At 42.2% G+C, this 13,496-nt stretch overlaps 1 protein-coding gene across 2 annotated transcripts in view; it reads left to right on the top strand.

The window, feature by feature from the left end:
* Positions 1-2,627, top strand: part of max (MYC associated factor X) — a 28,664-nt gene extending 26,037 nt beyond the window's left edge. For both annotated transcript variants that reach the window (XM_033026877.1, XM_033026876.1), the window contains exon 4: positions 1,447-2,627. In XM_033026877.1, coding sequence (XP_032882768.1) covers positions 1,447-1,634 — 188 coding nt within the window. In that variant the 3' untranslated portion in view covers positions 1,635-2,627. The remainder of the gene's footprint in view (positions 1-1,446) is intronic.
* Positions 2,628-13,496: the final 10,869 nt, after the last annotated feature.

Here is a 13,496-nt window from a genome sequence, read left to right as displayed (position 1 = left end):
TAATCTACGCTAAAAATCTTCCATTCGGAAATCCGAAAAATTCTGAAATCCGAGATGTGTCTCGTCCCAAGGCTTTCGGATAAAAGGTTGTGCACCTGTAATACTACTTTGCTCAAAGGCAACAAGTGCAGGTTTATGTGTTAAAAGGTGTTTGGATAGAAAAACCGTACATTTTGAATTTAATGGAAATGTCCTTCATGTTAAAGAAATCTGAAGAGAGTTGGGGGCTTTCACACAAATGGTGGTGGGTGTATGGAATGAGCTTCCAGTGTCGGCAGGGACTATTGCAATGTTTAATAAACAACTGGGCAGGTACGTGGATAGGACAGGTTTGGAGGGATACGAGTCAAATGCAGGCAGGACATGTTGGTTGGTGTGGGCAAGTTGGGCCAAAGGGCATGTTTCAAAGTTGTATGACTCGGGCTCCCCAGTAAGGATTTAATCAACTGAGTTAATGAAGAAGAACAAATGTTTGGTTTGAATGCAGTTTGTAGAAAAGTACTGTGCTTGTATATGAATAATGGATATTCCATAACAGGTTGCCAATGCTCCTTAATTAAAGGAAAGAAAGGGTTTTAAGTGGATGTAAACTGTTTTTTGATGCAAGTGTTACCAGAATGAATGTGCAAATAAACTGAGAAATTTTGTAGCGTATTGTGTTCAGATTTTTACGTTTGCAGTGATGGTTATGCATGTTATGGCCCTAACATATGTTTTGGGATTTAAAAAAAACTATTTCTAATCACTCAGTGTTTGATGTAGAGACTTTGAACTTTCCTTTTGGTTTGCAGCCAAGAATGATTCCTTATCAAATCATGTGATAAGTCTGTATAAAATACTCCTGTTTCACTTTTTAACTCTATAACTGAAATAACATTGCATAGCTTAAAAAAACAAAATATTACCCAGCTTAAAGTTTCTTCATGGTGCTCAGTGTGTCATGCGGACAGAAATCAGATGAAGATGCTGAATGAGGAAACAGGTTTACTGAATTATTTACTTGGTGTTTGAAAATACATTTCTGCGGTATTATTATAATTTTGTGAACAAATTATCACTTGAGTACTAACAAGTAAACTGAAAGTAGTTATAATTATCAAAAAATGCAAATGAGCTGCAATCTTGTAGACATTACAATAACACTTGACTGCAGAAATGTATTCAAGTAAAGCAACGCAGACATAAAAAATCCGACTTAATATTCATCTAAAGTCAGAACCCTTTTCCCAAGATGGATAAATCAAATCCAAGAGACATATCTTTAAAGTGAGAGGGACAATGTTTAAAGGAGATATGCAGAGCAACTTTTTTTAACACACAGGTGGTGAATGCCTGGAACATGCTGCCAGGGTTGGTGGCAGATTCCAAGAATGTGCATTGTGGTGGTTGACTGCAGTCGACGATTTAATTGTGCGGTAACGGGTTTTGTTTACTTTTCTGTTACAGTACGTGCATTGGAAAAGGCACGGGCAGCTGCTCAGCTACAAGCCAACTTTTCATCCTCTGACAGCAGTTTGTACACCAATCCCAAGGGCAGTGCAGTTTCTGCTTTTGACGGGGGTTCTGACTCAACTTCAGAGTCGGAAACTGAAGAACCGCAGACCAGAAAGAAACTGCGAATGGAGGCAAGCTGAGTCTGTTCAGGCAATAAACTGGCTGGTTTTTACTAGGGATTCTTGTGTATAGCTATACTTTTCAGTTTGTCTTCTGTCAGACCCCTTTGTGCTATAAGGATCATAACAAGATGCTGCTAAATGGATAGCTTCTTGTTTCATCAGTAGAAGGACTCCCTGCTCTTCCTCGAAGTTACAAAATGGCAGCTGTCAAACTATTAAGGACTCCGTCTTCTGTGAAAGGAACTTTGCAGTAGTTCTTAAGACTTATTCACTTGGCATCCAGTGGACAAAAAGATTAGTCTCAATGATATGCTATTGAAAGAATAAGGAAGCAAGGCACATGTTATTTGATGTTGTTAATCTGTACAGTTGTATTTCAAACTATTTGCTGATATGACTAGTTTCTAAATCTTGTTTTGAGAGCTTTTTTCCTTTATTCAATTATGAAACGTTCACTGAAACTTGGCTTTAAAGTCTGACTTTAGTCCAGTTGCATTTCATTTTTTCCCACTGTGTTTAAGATTAAAGTACTCAAATATTCTGTGCCTTGAATTACTTTTGTGACGCTACAAAAAAAATGATGGAACAGCTTAAGTGCCCCTAAAAGAATGTTTGATGATACTGAAATGGCAACTGTCAGTACATCCAAAAAGGGTATGTTAAGTTTATGTTTTAGCAGGTAATGAAATAATTGTATTTAAGCCTTGGTCTGCATAATACAAATTACATTGATTTGCAAAACTGCTAATTATTGATGTTTGAACAATCAACTGGCTGTCAGGCACCGTTCAGGCTGTGTCAGGGGTGCGTACATTTGTCTGTCTCTGCTTTTCAATTACTGGTCTAAGCTTAAACTAGGTTGTAGTATTACGTAGATTTGTCTCTTTGTTGTTATTTGATTTCATTCCATGGAAATTACAGGTATGTTGTACATACTGCCAAGAAATGTCTTGCAAGTTGAGGCTGACCTTTACTATGAGACTATAAATAAAAACTATTTTATCCTTGTTATTTTGCCTACGCCTTTCCTTTTTAAATAAAACTAAATTAGCAAGTTAGGTACATAAATAAGTGATACTAAACAATGGGTTTCTTAGTAAATTATGAGCCCAGCAGCAATTTATATAATCATAGTCAACAGTCTTTAAAATGAAATGTGCAAGTTTTTCTAAGAAATTTAGGTTTATTATTATCACATGTACCAAGGTACAGTGAAAAGCTTTGCTTGCATGCTATCGAGTTCAAACTCGAGTACAACAGAGCAATGGGAAAGATATATAGAGCTGTACTTAGAAATAGAAGGGAGATTTAGAATAATTGTACCGGATGGTAGCCACACTTCAGTTCCATCTTTGTTCACTCGGGTTTATATAATGCAACTATTCATCTCTGGACATGTTGAAGCTCTCTAGTCAATATGTTTGAAGCAGAGACATAGAACAGAACAGTGTAGCATGGGAATGGGTCCTTCAGCCTACAATTATGGTGCTAAACATGATGTTAGGTTAAAGTAATCTGTACCTAATCCAATTCCCTCCACTCCCTGTCAAAGTTTACTAATTTAAACTGATCCAGAATGTTATGCCAATTCTGTTTGAATCTTTGCCTGTAAGTATGATGCAGGTTACTAACTTGTTTGCTGGAGTGGATAGAAACTAATTCAAGGATAAGTAAAGTATGTTTATGAAAAGAACAAAGTGAAAGGTGTGTGTATCTGTCACTAGGCAACAACAAAATTGCAAGGAAGTCTATTCAGATCTGCTGCTTACCGCACAAGGAAATTATTTTGCTAGTTTAATCATGGCCCTGTCTAATTAAACATACTAATAAATTTACATGTATTATTAGCCCATGTCAGCTGGTTGTATTACATTGGAAAGTTTCTAATTGATTTTGATAACCTTAGTGCTTAATCATTAATCTCTGCATGCACCCGACTGTCTCCTGAAAGTTGTTTTTTTGCCATAGGGTTTGGGGATAGTGTTAAATTACTTGAGTGGGAATGCATGGTACACATAATCCCACAATGCATTTCAAACCCCAGCAGGAAAGGATTGCTCATAAGACATTGATATTTTTAAATACCCTTTCTGGTTAAAGAATGAGTATTAGTAAACGTACTGTTCCAGAAAAGAGTGCAAAAGCTATAAAAAGAAAGTGATGTCAAGCATACATACCTTCCAGTCGAGGAGGTGCTGAATGTACAATACACGAAGTTAGATAAATCTGGTCCTGTTCAGCTATATCCAAGGACACTGGAAAGTTGAAGAAATAATTGCAGGTGTCTGGCTGAGGTATAGAAATTATTGTTAGATACTTGTGAGGTGCTGAAAGACTGAAAGGGCTGCAAAGAAAAATCTGGAACGAGAGCAAATTCATAGCAATTGCAACTTCATTGGACTTTGGTAAGGCTGCATTGTCCTATTACAGGACGGATGTGGATAGAGGCTTTGGAGGGGGTGCAGAAGAGGTCTACCAGCACGTTGCCAAGATTAGATAGTATTAGCTATATGGTGAGGTTGAACAAAGTTGGCTTGCTTTGGAACACTGGAAACTGAGGGGAGGCCTGTCAGAAGTTAAAATTGAAGCACATAGGTAGGATAAACAGTCAGAACATACCCCCCCCCTCCCCCCTCCTGAGTAGAAATGTCAAAAAACTAGAGGGCACAGCTTGAAAGTGAGAGCAAAAGTATAAACGGAATGTGCAGGGCAAGCTTTTTTAAGTGGGTGCCTGGAATGCAGTATTAGAGGTGATGGAGGCAGATATGATGGTGGCATTTAAGAGTATTTCAGATAGGCATATGGATATGCAAGATTAGTTTATCTTGGTATCCTATTTGGCACAGATATTGTGGGCAAAAGGGATTTTTTTCTATGATGTACTGTTCTGTGCATGTATAGACCAGTCGGCCTAACATCTATGGTTGGAATGTCACTGGAGATTCTGGGGATAAGATTCATTTGGAAAGATGGGTTGATTAGATATAGTCAGTGTGGTTTTATGTGAATGGATTGTCTTTTGTGAAATTGATTATTTAGTAGTAACTAAGAAGGATGTTGACAAGGCCATAAATGCAGCCTATATGGAATTAAGTATTAAGTAAGGAAATTGGGACATTATGTTAAGAGTTCTCCAGGATGTTGGTGTGGTTGCAATTGGAGTATTCAGTTTTTGTCACTCTGCTATTGGAAAGATGCCAGTAAGCTGTAAAGAGCGCAAAGATTGAGGATGGTGCCAGGACCAAGAACATACAAACTCCATACAGACAGCACCCGTAGTCAGGATCGAACCCAGGTATCTGGCACTGCACCTCTGTGCCACCCTATTAGTTGCAAGGTATTGCAATTCGGATGATACCAATGCTGAGCAGAAATGTTTCCTGTGATGGGAATTTTATATTAATAACTAGACCAAGTGTAGGTCTGATTCCTCAACGCAGGATTCCACCACTCACCCCATCCCCCAACGCAATATTGCACCACTCATGCATAGCCCCCAATTGAGCAGCCGCGGCTCATTTCTCCTCATCCCCCAGCATCCCTCCTCCTGCTCTTCAGCCTCCCTCTTCAATCCCTAGAAGGAGGGGAGCGGAGGGGGGCATCTCCCTCTCCTATTCCTTTCCCCAGAACCTACCCAGGTCGTAGAGCAGTGCCAGGGCCTGGTTCTTGTACTTGGCGTAGCCCTGGCTGTGGACTCCAGCCGTCAGCTCGGCTGCCGCCTGGGCTCCACTGCAGGCCCAGACTTCATCTCCGGGCTTGTCCTTGGTTCAGGCGGCGGCTTCTCTTTCGGCCCTCACTCCAGCACCACCCTCCCCACCGGGCACCAGCAGCCACGCAAGCGCTGTAGTGTCCTGCCTTGCGAGTGCATTGTCATGTCACTAGGGTTTTTTTTTCAGAAATGGGTGAGTTTTTGGGCTGTTTTTAAAACTTTAAACAATTAAAAAGTTCGGAAATATAGGTGGGAATGCGACGGGAAGACATTTATCGCCTCGATGGAAAGATGCGAGTAGAATGTGTGAAAATGGGAAGGCTGTGGCCTAGCGTTTGTAAGGAAATTAGAATCAAGCAGATTGTGCCCAGATGACACTGACACACACAAACAAGATGAGAGTTTTAGTTACATAAGATATACTAGACCAAGTGGGACCCGTTGGGTCCACTGTCACACGGGAGGCCTGGTCCCCCAACGCAATATTCCACCACTCACCCATAGCCCCTGCCGGAGGTCTGGTCCCCCAACGCAACCCGTTCCCCTTTCTCCAACAAAACCCGTTCCCCCAACGCAATATTCCAGCACTCATCCATAGCCGACAACTGCGCAGGGGCTGCTCATTTCGCCTTATTCAGCCTCCCTCATTTTCAAGCTTTAAAAAAAATGCATTTGCACTTGCTAGCTAGCAGAATTCAGTGTACAGAACTCAGTGTACTTGGATAGCAACAATGTTGCGAGCAAGGCTAAGCACAGGGAATAAGCGAAAGAGTTGTTTTTTTTGCATGTTTTTTGAACATTTTCATAAATAACTCGAGAAATAATGTGAAATTTTCAGATTAAGCGATTTTACCATGGCATAAATCTCTCGGAATATGTAAGAATTGCACCGTTAGCGCGTTGTGTTTTCGAGGAGATGTGAAACGCACACGAACATCACACACACAAATAAATACACATCCAAGATCAGAGTTTTATAAGTATATAGATAGTTATATAGCTGAAGATTCCTCTTGGTACTTGTAAGATACACTACAATTGATTCCTATTTTATGGTTTAGATATGGAAATATTTTGCATGAAATTTGAACTCCACTGCTGGAATGCTACGCATAATATTCTATCCTGACCTGCTAAGTATATTGCACAACTACTCTCAAGTGCCAGAGAAATTATTTATTAAAGGCCCAGGGCATTTCATAACATTGCTAAGAAGTCCCAGATTTTAAACAAACATTTTGCAGATTTGCAGTACTGTCACTGAATGTCTGTGATGAATCAGAACACAATATATCCAATCACTTGTTCAGAGAAAGGAAAAGATCTCTGAATTCATGAAGTCAAAGTCAGAAAAACAAACCATTTGGCCCACCAAGTCCACACTGACAATCCAACAGCTATTTTACACTATTCTCCCCATAGATTTTACTAGTCATTTACACACTCGGGGGCAACTTAATGTAGCCAATTCAGTGACCAATCTGCATGTCTTTGTTACATGGAAGGAAGCCAGAGCAGCCACAGGGGAAATGTGCAAACTGCAGAAACTACACCCAAGACCAGTATTCTGTTCCTACATATCTTGCACCTTCTCCCAAAACAGGTTGAATCATCCAATTAAAGAAAAAATGTTCATTGTCTTCCAAATAGGTGAAGTAACACTGTGATCCAATAATGTGGGTATGCAAATTCCAGCAACAAAAAACATATAGGGAGGTGATAAACGAAATGGAATACAATACAATACCGTTTATTTGTCATTTGAACCTCACATGAAGTTCAAACGAAAGTCTTGTCTCTCCCCTGCTCTCCATTCTTCTCCCGATGTTAAAGCCCCCGGCGGGCGCTAGAAAGTCCCGCGGCCACTTAAAGCCGTGCCGGGCGATGCAAGGCCCTGCACCGGGTCCCGACACTGGAGCCCCCGGCGGGCTCTAGCAAGTCCCGCGGCTGTTTAAGCCGCGCCGGGCGATGTAAGGCCCCGCTCCAGGTCATCCGCAATTCGGGCAGGAGAAGTTGCCGGTGCCCCGCAAAGCGGTCTCCCACCGGGGACCCGCGAGCTCCCGGTGTCACCATCCACCGGAGTCGGGTCGCAGCAGCGCGCCACCACAGCTCTCCACGCTCCAAAGTCGGCCAGCTCCACGATGGTAGGTCCGCAGCTCTGCCGGCTCCGCGACTTGAGCCCCCTACTCGCTCCGGCTGGAGGCCACCCCACGGCGCCAGGCCACAACGACAACGGAGACCCGACAGGAAAAAGGTCGGGTCCCCGTACAGGGAAGAGATTTAAAAGTTTCCCCCCCACACATACACAGTTAAAAACCCACTACCAACTATACCCAAACTATAGGTTGGTCACAAAGTGTTTTGTAAAAATACTATATGAACAAAAGCAGATCAGTGGCGATCTTGTATGACCTACTTAGAAAGAGTAAACCAGGGGTAATGTTACCTGTCCAAATAATTAACAGCGGTTCAAAACAAATGATCTTTTGAAATGATCACCTAAATTCAAGGAGAAAAAATATGACATCACTCGGGTGCCCCGTCCTGCCTTGCGAGTCCGTTGTGACGTCACTCGCGGGGGGGGGGGGGGGGGGGGGGGGGAGAGATGGATGGCCTACTCCTGCACCTATTGTCACGTGGCATAAAAGGTCAACATGTAGGAGAACGAAAGGTCAATATGTCAGGCCAATAAACTTAAGAGAACTATTCAGATCAGACAAATCTTTGACCCAAGACACAATCACTGTTTCTCCCTCCACAGATACTGCCTGATAAGAGGAGACTTTTAGGCTGTGGGCCGAGGAGCTTTATTCTGCAGTTTCGTGACCCAAGTCACCAAACTACATGAAATTTTCACATATTGTGTAAATTTTTTAATATAAATCACCCCAGAAACTCGATATGAAGAAGACTTGCACATATTTATTAAATTAGAGAAAAAACGGAAAAATGTCGGGAATTTTTTAGTCTAATCAAAGCACATTTAACATTGATTTGTCTGCCAGTTGGCCAATCACGCGCTTTGTTTCAGGCTAGCACACAAAATGGCTGAGGGGGCTTCACAGATGCCTGTTTTACTGGAGATTCCGATTTGTTGTTCTGTGGAATAAATGTCGTGGAAACTTGCTGAAAGGTACAAAGTCTGAATTTATGAAAATCTATCTGTATGGACTTTAATTAATTTCACCCTTCATTCATTCATTCATTCATTCATTCACTCACTCACTCACTCACTTACTCATTCATTCATGAAATTGAGGGCCTAAACTATAAGACAGTCAATTAAACATTGTCACTAATACCAGCCTGTTGTAGAGTAATAAGTCTTTAACAGCTAATCTCGGAGCTGCCTGCGAAAACTTACCGGGAAAAAGTGCTCCGACCGCGGGGGCCTAGGTACTCGCGGTAAATAGCGATCGATATCCCTCCGTTTTTCTCCCGTTATCGGGGTCTGAAAACGACCGCTACAGACGGCACTATGTACAGCCTCCCCCGCCCGCGGAGATGATCCATGGCTCTGCGATCGCGAATCGGCTGCTTATTAATTGAGACCGCGGCTTCACTTTACCGCGAGTACCTAGGCCCCGCGGTCGGAGCACTTTTTCCCGGTAAGTTTTCGCAGGCAGCTCCGAGATTATTTGTTAAAGACTTATTGTCACTAATGCCAGTTTGTTGTAGAGTAATGTTTAATTGACTGTTATAGTTTAGGCCCTCAATTTCATGAATGATTGAATGAGTAAGTGAGTGAGTGAATGAATGAATGAGGAATGAATGAAGGGTGAAATTAATTAAAGTCCATACAGATAGATTTTCAAAATTTAGACTTTGTACCTTTCAGTTGATTCATGGGGGCCTTCTTTGTGTTCCAGCACATCAGCAGGGACTTTGAAGGCTTTCTTGCACTTTAATCCACTTCGCAGCACTTTCTTCAGCCTTTTTAATGCTTTTCCCACTAAATACAATTACCTGCTGCAAGTTTCCATGACATTTATTCCACAGAACAACAAATCGGAATCTCCAGTAAAACAGGCAACTGTGAAGCCCCCTCAGCCATTTTGTGTGCTAGCCTGAAACAAAGCGCGTGATTGGCCAACTGGCAGACAAATCAATGTTAAATGTGCTTTGATTGGACTAAAAAATTCCCGACACTTTTCCGGTTTTTCTCTAATTTAATAAAAATGTGCAAGTCTTCTTCATATCCAGTTTCAGGGGTGATTTATATAAATCTTTTTACACAATATGTGAAAATTTCATGTAGTTTGGTGACTTGGGTCACGAAATCCTATTTCTAGACACATTTTTGATGCTTGGCCCACAGCCTATTTCCAGCATTTTCGGTTTATAATTGCAGATTACAAAAATCCTAAGTTATTTTCCAGCCTGGAAAAAATTACAGAGTCTTATCTCGGACAGTACAGAGCAGAAGGTGATGTGGAAAAAATCTTAACCAAAGTAATCCAGGGTTAGTTAGCAACAGGTGAGATATTGAGAGTTCAAAATGTACATATTGCAGGTTTTTGATGCAAATACCTCAGGAGTAATTAAAAAATAAAATCTGGGCTCTTAAAACATACTGGAAAAATTAATGTGCCATGCTGTTCAATTACAATTGCTGCATTGGCAGCTTCTGACCGTGTGGAGAATTGCTCACAAATATTCAGTTCACAGTAAGCAGGACAAGTATAATTTGGCTAATAACTTTCACACAACAGGCAAAGTGATAGATTTCATCAAGTGATGAATGCTGTGTTGTGTTAGCAAGCAGTCGTTACTCATGCCTAGTTTGGGTTTTGCCAGACCCTCTCACAACTTTGTTCCAAGCTCCAGAGGGAGGTGAGGGTTTCTGTCAATGAACAAATTAACATAAGGGGCATTAAGGAGCCCTGATAAATTGGTCAATGGATATCAAAGAGTTGGAGTGATTATTTGCACAAAACCAGTTGTAATGGTTGTTCAGTCCAACATCCTAGTTTCAGGCCGTGACTGCAGCAGTTCGACAGTGTAGATTGCTGGGCCCAAACTTTTTAGCAGCTTCATCTTTGGCTTTTCTCCCATCACAAGGCCAAAGAAGGGGATATTTATTAATGATAATGTTCAATTCCATTCACAATTCCTCAGCAATGAGACATTTCATGCTTGCATGCAGCAAGACTTAGACAACAGTCAAAGGCAAGTTGATGAATAATAAACACTAAACTAAGTGGGACCCGTTGGGTCCCATGTTCACACGGGAGGGCTGGTCCCCCGACGCAATATTCCACCTCTCCACCAATTCCAATATTGGTGGTCAGTGGGGGGGCTTTCTGGAGTGCTGGTATGGGTTCTTGGGGTGGCAACTCAGTCCCTCAAGCCTGATCTGCTGGCAGCTCACTCATAGCTGGTGGGCTGGCAGTTGACTCATGGCTATTCCTTGAAATTCCATTTCAAGCAGGGTGCAAGGCCACCAAATTCAAATCCATTTTCCTACCATTTCAAGCAGGGTGTAAGGCCACTAAATTCAAGTGCAGTTTCTCACCACTTTGAGCAGGGTGCAAGGCCACCAAATTCAAGTGCAGTTTCATACCACTTCAAGCAGGATGCAAGGCCGCCAAATTCAACTGCAGTTTCATTCCACTTCAAGCAGGATGCAAGGCCACCAAATTCAAATGCAGCTTCATACCATTTCATGCAGGGTGAAACCGCCATAAAACCACACATAACACCAAACTCACAGTTCAGTAGACATTCAGTGTGTTCAGTTGATTCACAGCTCAGACAGTCGTGACCTCTCCCTCCCCCATCATGCAGAGGCTGAGCCACACCCACACTTCCGGGTTTTATAACCCCTCCCCCTCCCACCAGAAAAGGTGTGGCCTTCATGGCGTGATTGACAGGAGAGAGATTCTCAACATTTTTTAAACACTAACAACACTTTTATTTTTCATTGATGGGAAGAATTCTCTGCACCTGCTCAGCATAGGGGGACTGAGTAAGATGGCCAAAAATCACAGCCGTAAGTGGTAGCGTTTTATCTAAAATCAATATACAGTGCAAACAGGAAGTAAGTGCATTTGCAGTAGTGCCTTTCAACTTCAAGCCAAAGCACCCAAGCCACCATTTGCAGCAAGTAGTGCCTTTCAACTTCAAGCCAAAGTACCCAAGCCATCATTTGCAGTAAGTAGTGCCTTTCAACTTCAAGCCAAAGCACTCAAGCCACCATTTGCAGCAAGTAGTGCCTTTCAACTTCAAGACAAAGCACCCAAGCCACCATTTGCAGTAAGTAGTGCCTTTTAACTTCAAGCCAAAGCACGCAAACAACCATTTGCAGGCAGTGCCTTTTTACTTCAAAAAAAACATATTTTCATTTTCAAACCACATTAAGGGGACTCAGTTGAGTAGACATTTGTTCAGTGTTATTCAGAGCTCAGAGAGGCGTGACCCTTTGGCTTCATCCATCTTGCAGAGACTGAGTGAGGCACACCACTTCCTGGTTTTATAGTCCCTCCTCCTCCCTCCAGCAGGGGCAGCAGAGAGAATGGTGATTTAAAAAAAACCATTAATATCTCTCTGATTTGTCATCGATGGGAAAAATTCTCCGGTCCAGGAAGGCAGAGGGGGGTTCTGAGCGAGGTGGCCAAAAATGACGGCTATAGGCGGCGGCGTTCTCTCGGAAATCGCAGCACAGTGGGCCAAAAGCGGTCAAGATCAGACTTTTAGTAATATAGATATTCATGTCACATAAATGTCCATTGATCTTCAGACAATGGTCTTCAACAAGAGAGGATCTATCCACCTGATATTCAATCGCATGATCTCTGCTGACAATAGGGTCACCATTTACTAGAGACTTCAAATGGCCAAATACAGTGACCAGTGTGCAGATCAGGGACAGGTACTAAATGAATCAGTTGCTGAAGCCATCCAAAAGCCTTTTCGCCATCTACACAGCACATCAAAAGTATGTGAATAATATCCTGACACTTCAATGAGTAAAGTTCCAACACCTCTCATCACAGTCAATGGCAAAGTAGATTGCTTGATTTGTACCGTCATCCCAAACATTTATTCCCTCCATCACCAGATACAATGACTGGATCGTGTACCATTAACAAAATGCATTGCAGTTACTTCTCTAAGATACCATAGATAACATCTAAATCTGCAACTTCGACCACCAAGGTGCATAATAGCAGTCGGCACAGAGCAACATTGCCACCTGCAGGTTACCCGCCAAGTCACAAATCATCTGGGCATGAAATCAATTATGGTTTCTTCATCATCGCTGCATCGAAACCCTGGAATTGCTTTTCCAACACCAATGTAGGAATCTCTTCACCCGCAGGACTAGAAGTCAAGGTGCTCGGTCAGCTCCATCCTCAAGGACAAGCAGAGTTGGACTTAAATTAAGTACAAGATGCCCAACATCTGAAAACAGAATAAAAAGTCGATAAATCTCCAGGGCCTGATGAACTACATCCCAGGATTTGACAGAAATGGTGATGGAAACTGGATACATTGGCCGTCATCTTGCAAACTTCCAGATTCTATTGCAGTTCTCACAGGTGCAAATGGGCAATTATATTTTTATTATCACACTAGACTACGTGGGACCAGTTGGGTCCCAGGTTTACACGGGAGGGCTGGTCCCCCAATGCAATATTCCACCTCTCCAACAATTCCAATATTGGTGGCCAGTGGTGGGGGGGTCTGGAGCGCTAGCATGGGTGTTGTGGGTCAAGTCAAGTCAAGCACCGGGCAGGTGGGGCCAGCCAACAATACAATCCATTTGCTTTCATTTCAGGTGAGGTCAAGCAAAGCAAAGGCAAAGCAAAAGCAAAAGCACAGGGCAGGCGGGGCCAGCCAACAATACCAATCCATTTGCTTTCATTTCAGGTGAGGTCAAGCAAAGCAAAGCAAAAGGACAGGGCAGGCAGGGCCAGCCAACAATACAATCCATTTACTTTCATTTCAGGTGAGGTCAAGCAAAGCAAAGACAAATTAAAAGCACAAGCACATGGCAGGCCAAACAACTCATTTCATTTCATTAAGGATAACAAATCATTTATTTCAAGCACATTAAGGGTTAACAAATCTTCATTCATTGCAAGCACATTGCTGGCTAACAAATCATTTATTGCAAGCACATTAAAGGTTAAAAAAATCATAATTAATTGCAAGCACATTGCTGGCTA

This window comes from Amblyraja radiata, chromosome 9 (assembly GCF_010909765.2).
Source record: "Amblyraja radiata isolate CabotCenter1 chromosome 9, sAmbRad1.1.pri, whole genome shotgun sequence".
Classification (NCBI taxonomy): Eukaryota; Metazoa; Chordata; class Chondrichthyes; order Rajiformes; family Rajidae; genus Amblyraja; species Amblyraja radiata.
This window is presented reverse-complemented; position numbering and strand designations above follow the sequence as displayed.